General features: G+C 44.6%; 1 protein-coding gene across 1 annotated transcript in view; it reads right to left on the bottom strand.

Moving 5' to 3' along the window:
• Positions 1-449: 449 nt before the first annotated feature.
• LOC134413763 (zinc finger protein 135-like) overlaps positions 450-11,398 on the bottom strand; it is a 197,036-nt gene continuing 186,087 nt past the window's right edge. The window contains 1 exon segment of the mRNA XM_063147798.1: positions 450-1,151. Coding sequence (XP_063003868.1) covers positions 450-1,151 — 702 coding nt within the window.

Below are 11,398 nucleotides of genomic sequence, written 5' to 3'. Positions count from 1 at the left end.
ACAACCCCCATCCAATCACTCCTACGCTCCCATCCTATCCTATCGCTCCCAAATTGGGATCCCATTTCTCCCATCTCCTTCCAACCCCATCTCACCCTGGTACCTGTGGAATGGAGTGAGTTTGGCATAGGATTGAGATTTTGAGGTGGGAACAAGCAATTTAAGGTAGGATTGAGCCCTTTTGTGTTAAGATTGAGCTGTTTTCAGTATGATTTGAGTGGTTTTGAGGTGAAAGATCGATCCCTCTTCACTTTTGGACTGCAAAGAGATGGAAAAGACAAGAAAATTAAGGCAAAACCAAAAGAATAAGAAGCCAGGTGTGTTCCCAACATGGATCACAGGGAATGTGGGTCACCAGGGCTGTGCCCAAAGTGCCTCCTCCAGTGGGGGATGGAGCTGGAGCAGAGCACGAAGCTCTTCCTGCACTCGGGGGACTCGCAGGGCTTCCCTTACCGGTGGCTGTATTGGTGTCGGGTCAAATGAGAGCTCTGTGAGAAGCTCTTCCCACATTCCCCACACTTGTAGGGTCTCTCCCCTGTGTGGATGCACTGGTGGGTGATGAGTTGGCAGTTGTACTTAAATCCCTTCCCACACTCAGGGCAGAAGAAGGGCCTCTCCTCTGTGTGACTCAGATTGTGCAGGAGGAGATGGGAGTTGAACCGAAATCTGTTCCCACACTCGGAACACTCATAAGGCCTCTCCCTAGTGTGGATCTTTTGGTGCCTGATCAGGGTGTCATGGTCCCTAAAGCTCTTCCCACATTCCCCACACTCGTAGGGTCATTCCCCAGTGTGGATCCTCTGGTGCTTGATCAGGTCAGAGCTCCCCCTGAAGCTCTTCCCACACTCCCCACATTTGTAGGGCCATTCTCCAGTGTGGATCCCCCAGTGCTTGATCAGGTCACAGCTCCACTTGAAGCTCTTCCCACACTCCCCACACTCATGGGGCCGTTCTCCAGTGTGGGTTCTCTGGTGGCTGATCAGGCTGGAGCTCTGCCTGAAGCTCTGTCCACACTCCCCACACTCGTAGGGCCTCTCCCCAGTATGGGTCCTCTGGTGGCTGGTCAGGTGGGAGCTCCGGCTGAAGCTCATCCCACACTCCCCACACTCGTAGGGCCGTTCCCCAGTGTGGGTCCTCTGGTGCTCGATGAGCTTGTAGTTCCACCTGAAGCTCTTCCCACACTCCACACATGTGTGGGGCTTCTCCCCATCCTGGAGCTGCTCATGGAGCACCAGCTCCGAGCTCTGGCTTGATCTCTGGCCACCTTCCCAGTCCAGGCTGCCTCTATCCTCCTCAGATCCCTGCCATCTGCGTTTGCAGCCCCTCCTCGTGTGGCATCTCCAGGGCTTTTCTGCCCCGTTGGCTTCCTGCACCATGGACCCGCTCAAAACGGCCTCTTCCACCAGGTTCTGCTGCGGGCATTTGTCCTCCCTGCTCTCCATGCTCAGCTCCTGCTCTGGGGGAGGAAGGACAAGGACAGGATGGGATTTGCCTCCGTGCCACAGGCAAGGGCAAGGAGATTCCCCCAGGGCTGTGCTGCAGCCAGGGCCATACTGGGCTGGGCTACGGAGCAGCACAGAGGGGAAAGGGGCACTGACCTCCTCCTCATCTGCCTCAGTGCCCCAGGGCATCTTCCTCAAAGACTCCCAGGGGTTGGCAATGGGAAATCCTGGTTTGGGGAAAACAAGGGATGAGCACCTTGAGTTTGAAGGTCCCTGTCGGGAGTTTAGTTCAAGCATGGCTTAAAGAAAAAGGCCATGAAGGCATACAATTGAGAGAAAAGTAAAAGGTAGTTGTAAAGCAGTTCCAAAGCAGTTCACAGCCTGACTTCTATAAACAATTAGACTCTCTGAGGCATCATTGTATAAACAATAAGGTTCTCAGGCAGTCTTCCCATAACAAGTGTAACACTCTCTCTGGGAAAAGATGGCACCCTGAGAACAGATGTGGAAGTTTTGGGAACCGTTCATAACACAGTGAGAACACTGGTTTTGTTTTGTGTAAACAATCAACGGTGTAGTAAAACAAAAGGTGTGGTTAGAGTTTTCTCTGTTAGCCTATCATAAACCTGTATTTCGGAATATGCATGAAGTTCGTTAACACTATTATTTAAGCTGGCTGATCGATCAATAAATTGAGTTCGATGCATCACAGGATGGTTGCTCTCCCCTCACTTCAACAAATGGTGACCACCCGGACGTGATAGCGGACACGACGATCGCGACCACCACGGGGATTGCAAACACCACAAGAAGTGAGGACTGGTTCAGGCTCCGAAGCAGCGGGAGCGGCAAATAAGCGCGAAACCAAAGCGGAGGAAAAAAGCCGCCGATACGCGCCGTGCCCTGGCGACCATATTAGATGGGTCCAGCTGATACGTGTGGCCGATGCCTGGAAAACGCTGCTAGGTAAAAGTGCGCACTTAAAAGAGGTATGGAAAGGCAAGCCACATATGAACTTTTTATTATGTTTTTGCAAAAAAGGCAAATTAAGGGAATAGACTTACGGAAGGAATTGCAAGGTCTTTTGGCTTATGGTCTGGAATGGGGAGTCTTCGTGAATCCCCACACAGTTTATGAGTTAACGGAATTGTGTGAATTCGGTGATTTATTGTCAGAGACTGCTTTAGAGAGTGGTAAAACTGCCAAGAAGCTAGGCAAGCCATGGCGAGTGATATATGGTGCACTGTTTTACTATCTCTCTGAGTGCAAGACAGCGGCCGCAGGCCGTGGAGCTTGCGGGGCTGTGCTACTCCGAACTCGGCACGGGCGCTCCGCCATGGCGAGCAGCCGCGGCGAGCGACGCGGGAGCAGAGGCAGCGGCGGGGAGAGCGGAGCTGCCGCCGCGGGAGCCGAGGCGCGCCGCCCCGGGAGAGAGCGAAGCTGCCGCGGGGGGAGCCGCCGTGGGCGCAGCGGTGCCTGCAGCGGAGTCAGCCTGCCGGTGAGTAAACAGAGAGCCGAGCGCAGGGGGGGGTTTTCGCCCACTCCGACACACGCGCCGCGGGACTGGAGCGCTTTTTGCAGCAGGAGCGTTTCTCCCTCCCCCCACAGCCGGCAAAAACTTCAGTTTAAGACCTAACAGCCTAATGGATGCCTCGGTCTAGGACATAACAGCCTAATGGATGTAACTTTTGTCAGCAAAAGGAAAAGATCCCTGTTGAAATTAAGAAACAAGTGATGGTAAACAAGGAAAGTTAAAGGCACTTTTGTTCCTCCTGGCAGAGACTATGAAACAGGAATCAGCGTACTGTATGCATGGGTCAAATTTCGGCCGATTTGGCTCGGCATTGGTTATGCTGTTTTGAAATCACCTGCATTAACGTAGAATTTAACATCAGAAGCCCGGATGGTTCAGTCAGTGGAACATCAGACTCTAAAATTATATTTTGAAAAGTTTAAAAATGTTAAGATGTGTTGGATTGATTGTATGAGTGAGATGTTGTGAGTGTGCTTTTTGGTATAGAAATGCTATAGCAAACACATGAAGAAAGTTATTTTAGCTTAATATTTTAGAATCAGGCCTGTAAGTAAGTTATAGTAAATGCTATATTTTATTTCTATAGTAAGTTTTATCCGTTGCTAAGTAGTTTAAGTTGAATTATCTATTAAGTGCCGTTAAATGTTAAATACTGTTAAGGTTTAGTTTTGTTAAGTTGATCTCCTGTTAAGTTTAAGTGTTATTAAGTTTAAATAAAGCTAGATTCTATTTAAATTATATTAGGTTTAGGTTAAGTTAGATTCTGTTAAGTTTGATCTTACATTATTTACAAATAAGTCTGTTATTTAAAGTCAGTTAAGTTTTGTTATAGTTAAGTTTTATTAGAATTAAGAGATTTTACATGTAAGTTCTGCTGATTTAAAAATCTATTAAGTTTAAGTAAAGATAAGCTTAAGTAATGTTAAGATCTATTAAGTTTAAATATTTTAAGTTTAAGTGCTATTAAGTTTAAGTGATGTTAGATAGATTTATGCTTTTACGATAGACGTTTATTTTATGGCTTGTGTGCAAAGTGTTGTTGTGAACTTCAGAGAAACCTTGCTAGCTGAAAATACTATTTAATTATTAGAATTGCCTATTCTTATGTTGCAAAGAGTGTAACACAGCTAGCCCATAGAATTTTGAAGCCAGTTAAGTTCTGTTAATTTACAAATAAGTCTGCTAAGTTAGATATTTTAAGTGCTTTAAGTGTATACTATTTTCTCACCACTCCAAATCAACAAAGGATTGAGAATCGCCCAGCTGATGCCATTTCAGCCAAATGACTAAAGGATTACAGACTGTAAAACAGATTTTGAACTTTTCTGAGAGGCCCGGGGAAGGGGTGGATGTGAAAATCTCAAGGACAAAAAGGATTGTTTTCAGACTTGCCGTTCACCTCCTCTCCAGGTTCACATGAATGAAAACAGCTAACAGCTGTCTTTTCTTAGTCCAATTACCATCTATCTTGCAATGCCTGATAAGGCCCGGACATTGTGGCTCAGCTGAGGGTGCGTTTAACCCTTTGGGATAAAACGCCGTTTCCGGAGGACCAGAGAACTGATTGACATTATTGAATCATTATCATCTTTCCATATAAAAGGACCGGCAAAAGAGAACTGCCTTGAATGTCACAGCCCACATTGTGCTGCTTGGGTTGCACTGTGTTGTGGGGGTTGTGACAGGACTTTTTGGGTGGACCAGTTGTCACTTTTTCATTTATGGTGTAATACCTGTAATTATAGACATACCTGGGAACATAATTGGGAGTGGGCACTACGGAATGAAACAGGACTAAACACTGCCTCAGCTTTAGCTCTTTATGAGTCACATGAGCAGAAAATCTTAGCTTATTATCGGTGGTAGGTACAGTGTATTTTGAAAAGGATTAAAGCTCAAAGTGCATCATATATTACCTCTGTAAGGTGTAAAAAACTGGTGCCTTTAACACAACATTCCGTTGTAGGGCCTATAAAAGGAGATCCCAATCAGGCATTAGACAATTGCATTAGAAGGTTACAAAGGTGTGGTCTTCAGGTCTCGGGAACAGTAAGGTTAAAAACTGATAAGAAGAAGAAAGTCAAAGTAAAACCAGAAAAATGAGGTTTCCTTTTATTATATTACTTGGTGTAGTGGTAGCTGAAGAATTAAAGGTAACACATTTTAGTCAACCTAGAGATAATGTATGGCTAACACTTGCTAGGCAGATTAATCAGACATCGCTTTGTCTCAGCATTGGAGGAGTTACTAACCCTTTTCGAACATGTTTGGTAGGACTTCCAGTATGGTCTCCTCAAGAATTCTGCAGTTTTATTAATAACCGTGCCTTATGTATGCGCAATATGGTAAATATTAAATTGCCTAAAGGGTATACTGCCAGTCAGAGTGACGGCTACCGCCAATGCCTGTTAATGCAATCACTTAATACTCCTTTGCATTCTCCACCTGAGGAGTTAGTTCTTTTTGGAAGTGCAAATGTTAGCATGACCAGCACTTCCAACGGTGGGTGGTTCAGCTTTGATTACTCTAATCCTCAAAAGATGAATCAACATAAACAAACATGGGCTACTCTGGATTCAGCTCTAAAGCCAAACATAGTGTCTAAACAACACTACAACCATTGTAAAGGCTCTAGCATCATAACACCTAAGAAATTACCTACGGGTATATTTCTAATTTGCGGAGATAGAGCCTGGAATGGTATACCTGCTCAGCCTCAGGGTGGACCTTGTTATTTAGGCAAGTTATCTCTATTCCACCCTAATATATCTGTGCTAATGCAATTAAGTCATAAGATAAGTAGGCAAAAGCGTAGCTTACATAATTTAGACTGTAGTCAAATAGGAGATCCATGGTTCTGGAGTAAATTTAAACAAGTGATGGTTTCAGCTCTCCTACCATGAGGTGCTGCAAGCAAAGCATTGACTCTAACAAAATAAATAGGGTGTTGGGCTAAAGATGAACTGAATAAAACTTCACAAATATTAGATATGTTAACTGCAGATGTACAGAGTGTTAATCACACTGTTCTACAAAATAGAGCTGCTATAGATTTCTTATTATTAGCACAAGGCCATGGGTGTGAAGAGTTTGAAGGGATGTGTTGCATGAACTTATCTGATCATTCTGTATCTATTCATGCTAAGTTAAAAGAGCTACGACTAAGATTTAACAAACTTAAAGAAGAAGAAAGATTAAGTATTGATGAGTAGCTGAAAAGTTTCAGATTGGGACCCTGGCTAAGAAACCTTATAACATATGCTATAGGGATATTAGGAGTACTCTTATTGCTATTACTTATATTACCTTGTTTCTGTAGCTGTATCCAAAAGATGGTTAGTAGGATGATAGAGAAAACCTGGCAAACTAAACTCCTTTCTCTTAAAGAAAAAAGCGGGGGAAATGTCGGGAGTTTAGTTCAAGCATGGCTTAAAGAAAAAGGCCATGAAGGCATACAATTGAGAGAAAAGTAAAAGGTAGTTGTAAAGCAGTTCCAAAGCAGTTCACAGCCTGACTTCTATAAACAATTAGACTCTCTGAGGCATCATTGTATAAACAATAAGGTTCTCAGGCAGTCTTCCCATAACAAGTGTAACACTCTCTCTGGGAAAAGATGGCACCCTGAGAACAGATGTGGAAGTTTTGGGAACCGTTCATAACACAGTGAGAACACTGGTTTTGTTTTGTGTAAACAATCAACGGTGTAGTAAAACAAAAGGTGTGGTTAGAGTTTTCTCTGTTAGCCTATCATAAACCTGTATTTCGGAATATGCATGAAGTTCGTTAACACTATTATTTAAGCTGGCTGATCGATCAATAAATTGAGTTCGATGCATCACAGGATGGTCGTTCTCCCCTCACTTCAACAGGTCCCTCTGCCCAAGTCCATCTCTACAAGTCAGCGGCCATCTGTGCTTCATTAAAACCTCCCAAACACCAAGATTCAGCCCTGGAAAAGCCTCCCAGGAGTTCCCTGTCCCTGGTCCCTCCCCTCGGGTGTTCAGGGGTTCCCCCCTGTCCCAGCTGCATGGGGTCACGCTTGGATTGGGGGTCCCCCTTCTCCTCGGTGCCCGCTCTGCCCAAGCTGCTGGCAGTCCCAGCAATCCCAAAAGCTTCCCCCTCTTTGCTCTCCCCATTTCGGGATGCCGGGGCTCTTTGGGCTCCCGGACTCCCTTCTCCCCTCATTCTCTGCTCTGGGCTGCAGTGGCTCCAAGGAGTCCCCCCTGCCCCTCTCCAGGCTTTTGAGGCTCCCACCAATGGTGGCGCTCCCCCCTCTGTGGGCTCCCCACTTTGGGCTCCTGGGGGACACAGGGCTCTGCTCCTCCAGGCTGCCTCTGCCGGCAGCCGCCATCAACACCCCCCGATGTTCCCCCAAGGGGCCTTTTCCGCTCAGCCTTGGACTGCTTCATTCTCCAAACATCCCCCCAAAAACCCAACTGGGAACAACTGGGAGTGACTGGGAACATGCTGGAGGGAACTGGGCTATACTGGGACAATACTGGGAGGGACTGGAACAAATGAGGGTGAAAGAGAGCAACTGGAACCATGTGGAGCACAACTGGTTCTTACTGGCAGGGACTGGGAGCACAGTGGGGCTATCTTTGGATCATTACTGGGAGGGACTGGACTAATACAAGAAAACCCTCAAAAACCCCAGAGAATCACCAAAAATCCCAGAGGAACTCACCAAAATTTTAAAAAACTCCCAAAAATTTCAATAAATCCCCCCCAAAAACCCCCACAACCCCAACAAATCACCCCAAATCCAAAACACCCCAAATCAACAAAACCCCCCAAAATCACATAAGCATCTCTAAACCAAATAATTCTCCCAAAAACCCCCAATAATTCCCCTCAAACTCCCAACAAAATCCCCAAAAGCCCAAAAAAACCACCCTGAAATTCCCAAACAGCCTCACAAAACCCCAAAATCCCCCCAAATCCCCCCAGAACCCCCCAGACTCAGTGGGGCTGTTCTGGATCAGGGGGCACTGGCTGGTGGAACAGGAGCCACTTCAGGGGGCCCTCAGAGCTTTTTGGGGAGGGGGCACCATGGGAGATCCCCCCAAAATCCGGGGGGGGGGGGAAGGAACCTCTGCTGTGCCCCTGCCCCCCAAAACCCCCAGACCTCGGTTCAGGGTGGGCCTGGGACCCCCCCGGGACCCCCAATTCTCCCCCGAGACCTCTCCAGGAACCCCAAACCCCCCAGAGCCCCCCAGGGTTGGCATAGAATCACCCTGGACCCCCAAACCCTCCCCAAGACCTCCAAAACATCCCAGGACTCTCAGACTCCCCCACTTCCCTCCAAAATTCACCCCAGAGCTACCTGAAATCCCCTTTGAAAACTGCATGTGTTTTTCGACTGGCTTTTTGCAAATATTAAAATGAATATTATATGTGTTGTGTTAGAAAGAAATGCTGTATTAATTCTCTTAAGTACTGTGTTAAATATAGTTTTAGGTTATAAAAATTGTTAAATAAAAACGATGCTATGTAAGATGCTTTGTTTAACAGAAAGGGCTTGCAGCGAGATAGCAGCCACAGGACACCTAAATCTTTCAGGGAAAAGGAATTTATTGCCTTCTTATCAGAAGAAAGGAACTTCTTCCCACCTTGGAGGTGCTGTTAGGATTAGAAGGAAGAAGTTGACAATGACCAGACAGAATCCTGTGTTTGAATGGAATTTATGCATCAGGTATGAAGTGAATGAATATGCAACGGGCTATTGTTCCTAATGGTTAATCCTTTGTTAGCAGGGGTCCTTTTTCGGGCTCATCATGCCCAGAAAAGGTACCCAGACATCTGTAATTCTTTGTTTTTATTATCTCATATTGTCTTAATTCAATTTGTCCAAATTGTTATTACTCTAATTGTGTTACTATTTTTATAACCACCTTATTACTATTAAACTTTTAAAATTTTTAAAAACAAGTGATTGGCGTTTTTCACACACACATAACTATAAATCTACAAAACTTCTCTTAACATATATTTAATATTCACTCTTTAATTGTGAGACCCAACCATCCATCTCATTATTCATCTACAGCATCATTTTCTAATGTTGTTGACTTTCTCAGCTTCTGTTAATACTTGTGATTTTATAACAGAATGTTCTTGTATGGGATTTTGCAAGATTCTGTCATCAGATTTCTGTTTTGTTCTTGGATTTCTTAGTGCTGGGTCAGAACTGAATACAGCATTTTGGGAGGGAAGCTGCCAGCCTCACTGGGGCCAGGACCCGTGGGGCTCTGAGGGGCTCCTGGTGTGAGAATCCCCAATCACTTGTGTTCAAATTTTAAAAGTCTTACAGTAATAAAATGGTTATAAAATAGTAATAAAAATTACAGCAATAAGAATTTGGACAGAGTTAAGACAATAAATGAAATAAACAAAAAAGGGCCAGAAGACTTCTAATCCTGTGTAATGCCTTTATTAAAAAGTGATCAGCTCAGGATTGGGCGGCTCGACGGGTCTGCAGCGTCCGTCGTCTCCCAGGGCGACTCAGAGGAGGAGGATATGCACAGCTCTGTCCACCAGGGGCAGAGCTGGGGATCAGATCCTCTTGGGAGCCTTTTGGGTCTCCTGATCCCATAAGATGGTGCCCCTCGCACTCTGTCAGCTTGGTCTCACCGCCGGGGTCAACTCCCATGGTCAGGGCGAGAGGGTCCGAAGGTGTTCCGCATCTCTGCAGGCTCAGCACTCAGTTCCTCACGTCCAGACATCACTCCAGTCTCTCAACTCTTATTTGGCTCGTTGTTTTTGGGGTCTTCTCAGTACAGTGGAGGACCATGCTGCATTGGTCTTGGAGTCACTTTGTATAACCCCCCCCACCTTCTCAGGTGTCTTCCCTATTCTGAGAAAGGTAAAACTTAGCTTCGGGCAAGGTCCCCACCCAGGAGAAGGGCCATTACCTCGCCCCAACCAGGGCTTTTACTAATACAAAAACAACCATTAACGACAACGACCCGTGATTACAATAACAAAGGCAGCAGCCCAGCAGTAGTGGTAACTTTTTCTCACAGAAAATATATTAACTACATTTTTGTTCATAACATAGAATACATGGGTTTTTGCTTAAGAGTTTTTGGGAGAACTCTCCAGTTATTTCTGTTTGTATTTTACATCCAACATGCATACAGTTGGGTTTTTTAATTATTATTTTTCTTTAGTAAATACTTAGGGAAAAATACCTAAGCATTGTTTAATCCTTTGGGATATTGTGATTAATATTCTTAGAAAGAAAACCTTGTTGAACAAGTGTGAAAACACAGAGAGAGGGAAAACAGTATAGAAGTCTTTTAGAACAGGGCGTGTAATAAGGACTGCAGAACTGAGTAATTCCTCCAAGGGCAGAATTAGCAAGATATATTACCAAGAGTAACTGCCAAGATACTTCCTTAAATCAAGGGAAATGTGACCTGCAGCCATACAAAGCCAAAGCAAATGAAAACCTTTGGAAAAGAGGGAATTTTGCCAGTGACATCAGTCTGTCTGGATAACTGAAGGATGCCCATCAATACTTCACTACATTCCTCAATATTTGCAATGTCTTTTCTCCCAATTTCTTTGAAATGAATAAACTGCAGTTGTTTACCGTTAACTTAGGGGAATTACCAAGCACCATGTATGTTTTTCTGTAGCTGAGCAGGACTTGAGTTTCCCAAATCTTCTACAAAGCAGAAGGGAATCACACAGTTACTTGTGCTAATGTTAATGAAGGGTTTCATGAAAGCAGGAGAATGAGAGCATTGCATTGTAAAACTTCCACATGCAAGAAAACAGGAGTCCACTTAGAATAAAACATATAAGGCTAGCATAACATCAGAACAGGATAAAATGAAATTGCTACACAGGAACTGATGCATCAGAAATTAGTGTATCATTTCTGATACATCTGCATGCATTTGCAAGCTAAAACAGAAAAGGAAGCGCAGAGATAATAAGGAACGAAGATTTTAAAATTGCACTGTGCAGAACAGACACACAAACCACCAGTGTGAACACAGCTGGGAGATTCAGCTTGGAGATGGATTAGAGTGGAATCCATTCACTGAAGGTCTCTGGCGCACATGAGTGCAATGACCGAGGAAAAAAGGAAAAAAATTTAATTTCTGAAAGCTGTTTAAATTGCTGGAAGCATTGTCTAGAGATCTAAAAATCTAAAGCCTCAGAGAATCTGAACCTAAACCATCCCCAAATGGATTGATAAGGTATGATGTGCACATATCTGCTGTTTTCAGAGTCAGTGAAATTGACAATGAGTGTATGGAAATTAGGAATGCCCACCCAGATTTTATCTCCATTACTTTAAGAATGCCTTAATAAGGCACTTAGAGAACTGAACACTGACATTCTCACCCTGCTCTATTTACTTTACATTTGAATACAGGCTGGTAGAAGCAGAAATTGGGCTTAAATT

The sequence above is a fragment of the Melospiza melodia genome, unplaced genomic scaffold (genome assembly GCF_035770615.1).
Source record: "Melospiza melodia melodia isolate bMelMel2 unplaced genomic scaffold, bMelMel2.pri scaffold_51, whole genome shotgun sequence".
Classification (NCBI taxonomy): domain Eukaryota; kingdom Metazoa; phylum Chordata; class Aves; order Passeriformes; family Passerellidae; genus Melospiza; species Melospiza melodia.
Note: the sequence above shows the minus strand (reverse complement) of the source record. Positions and strands in the feature narration are given on the sequence as shown.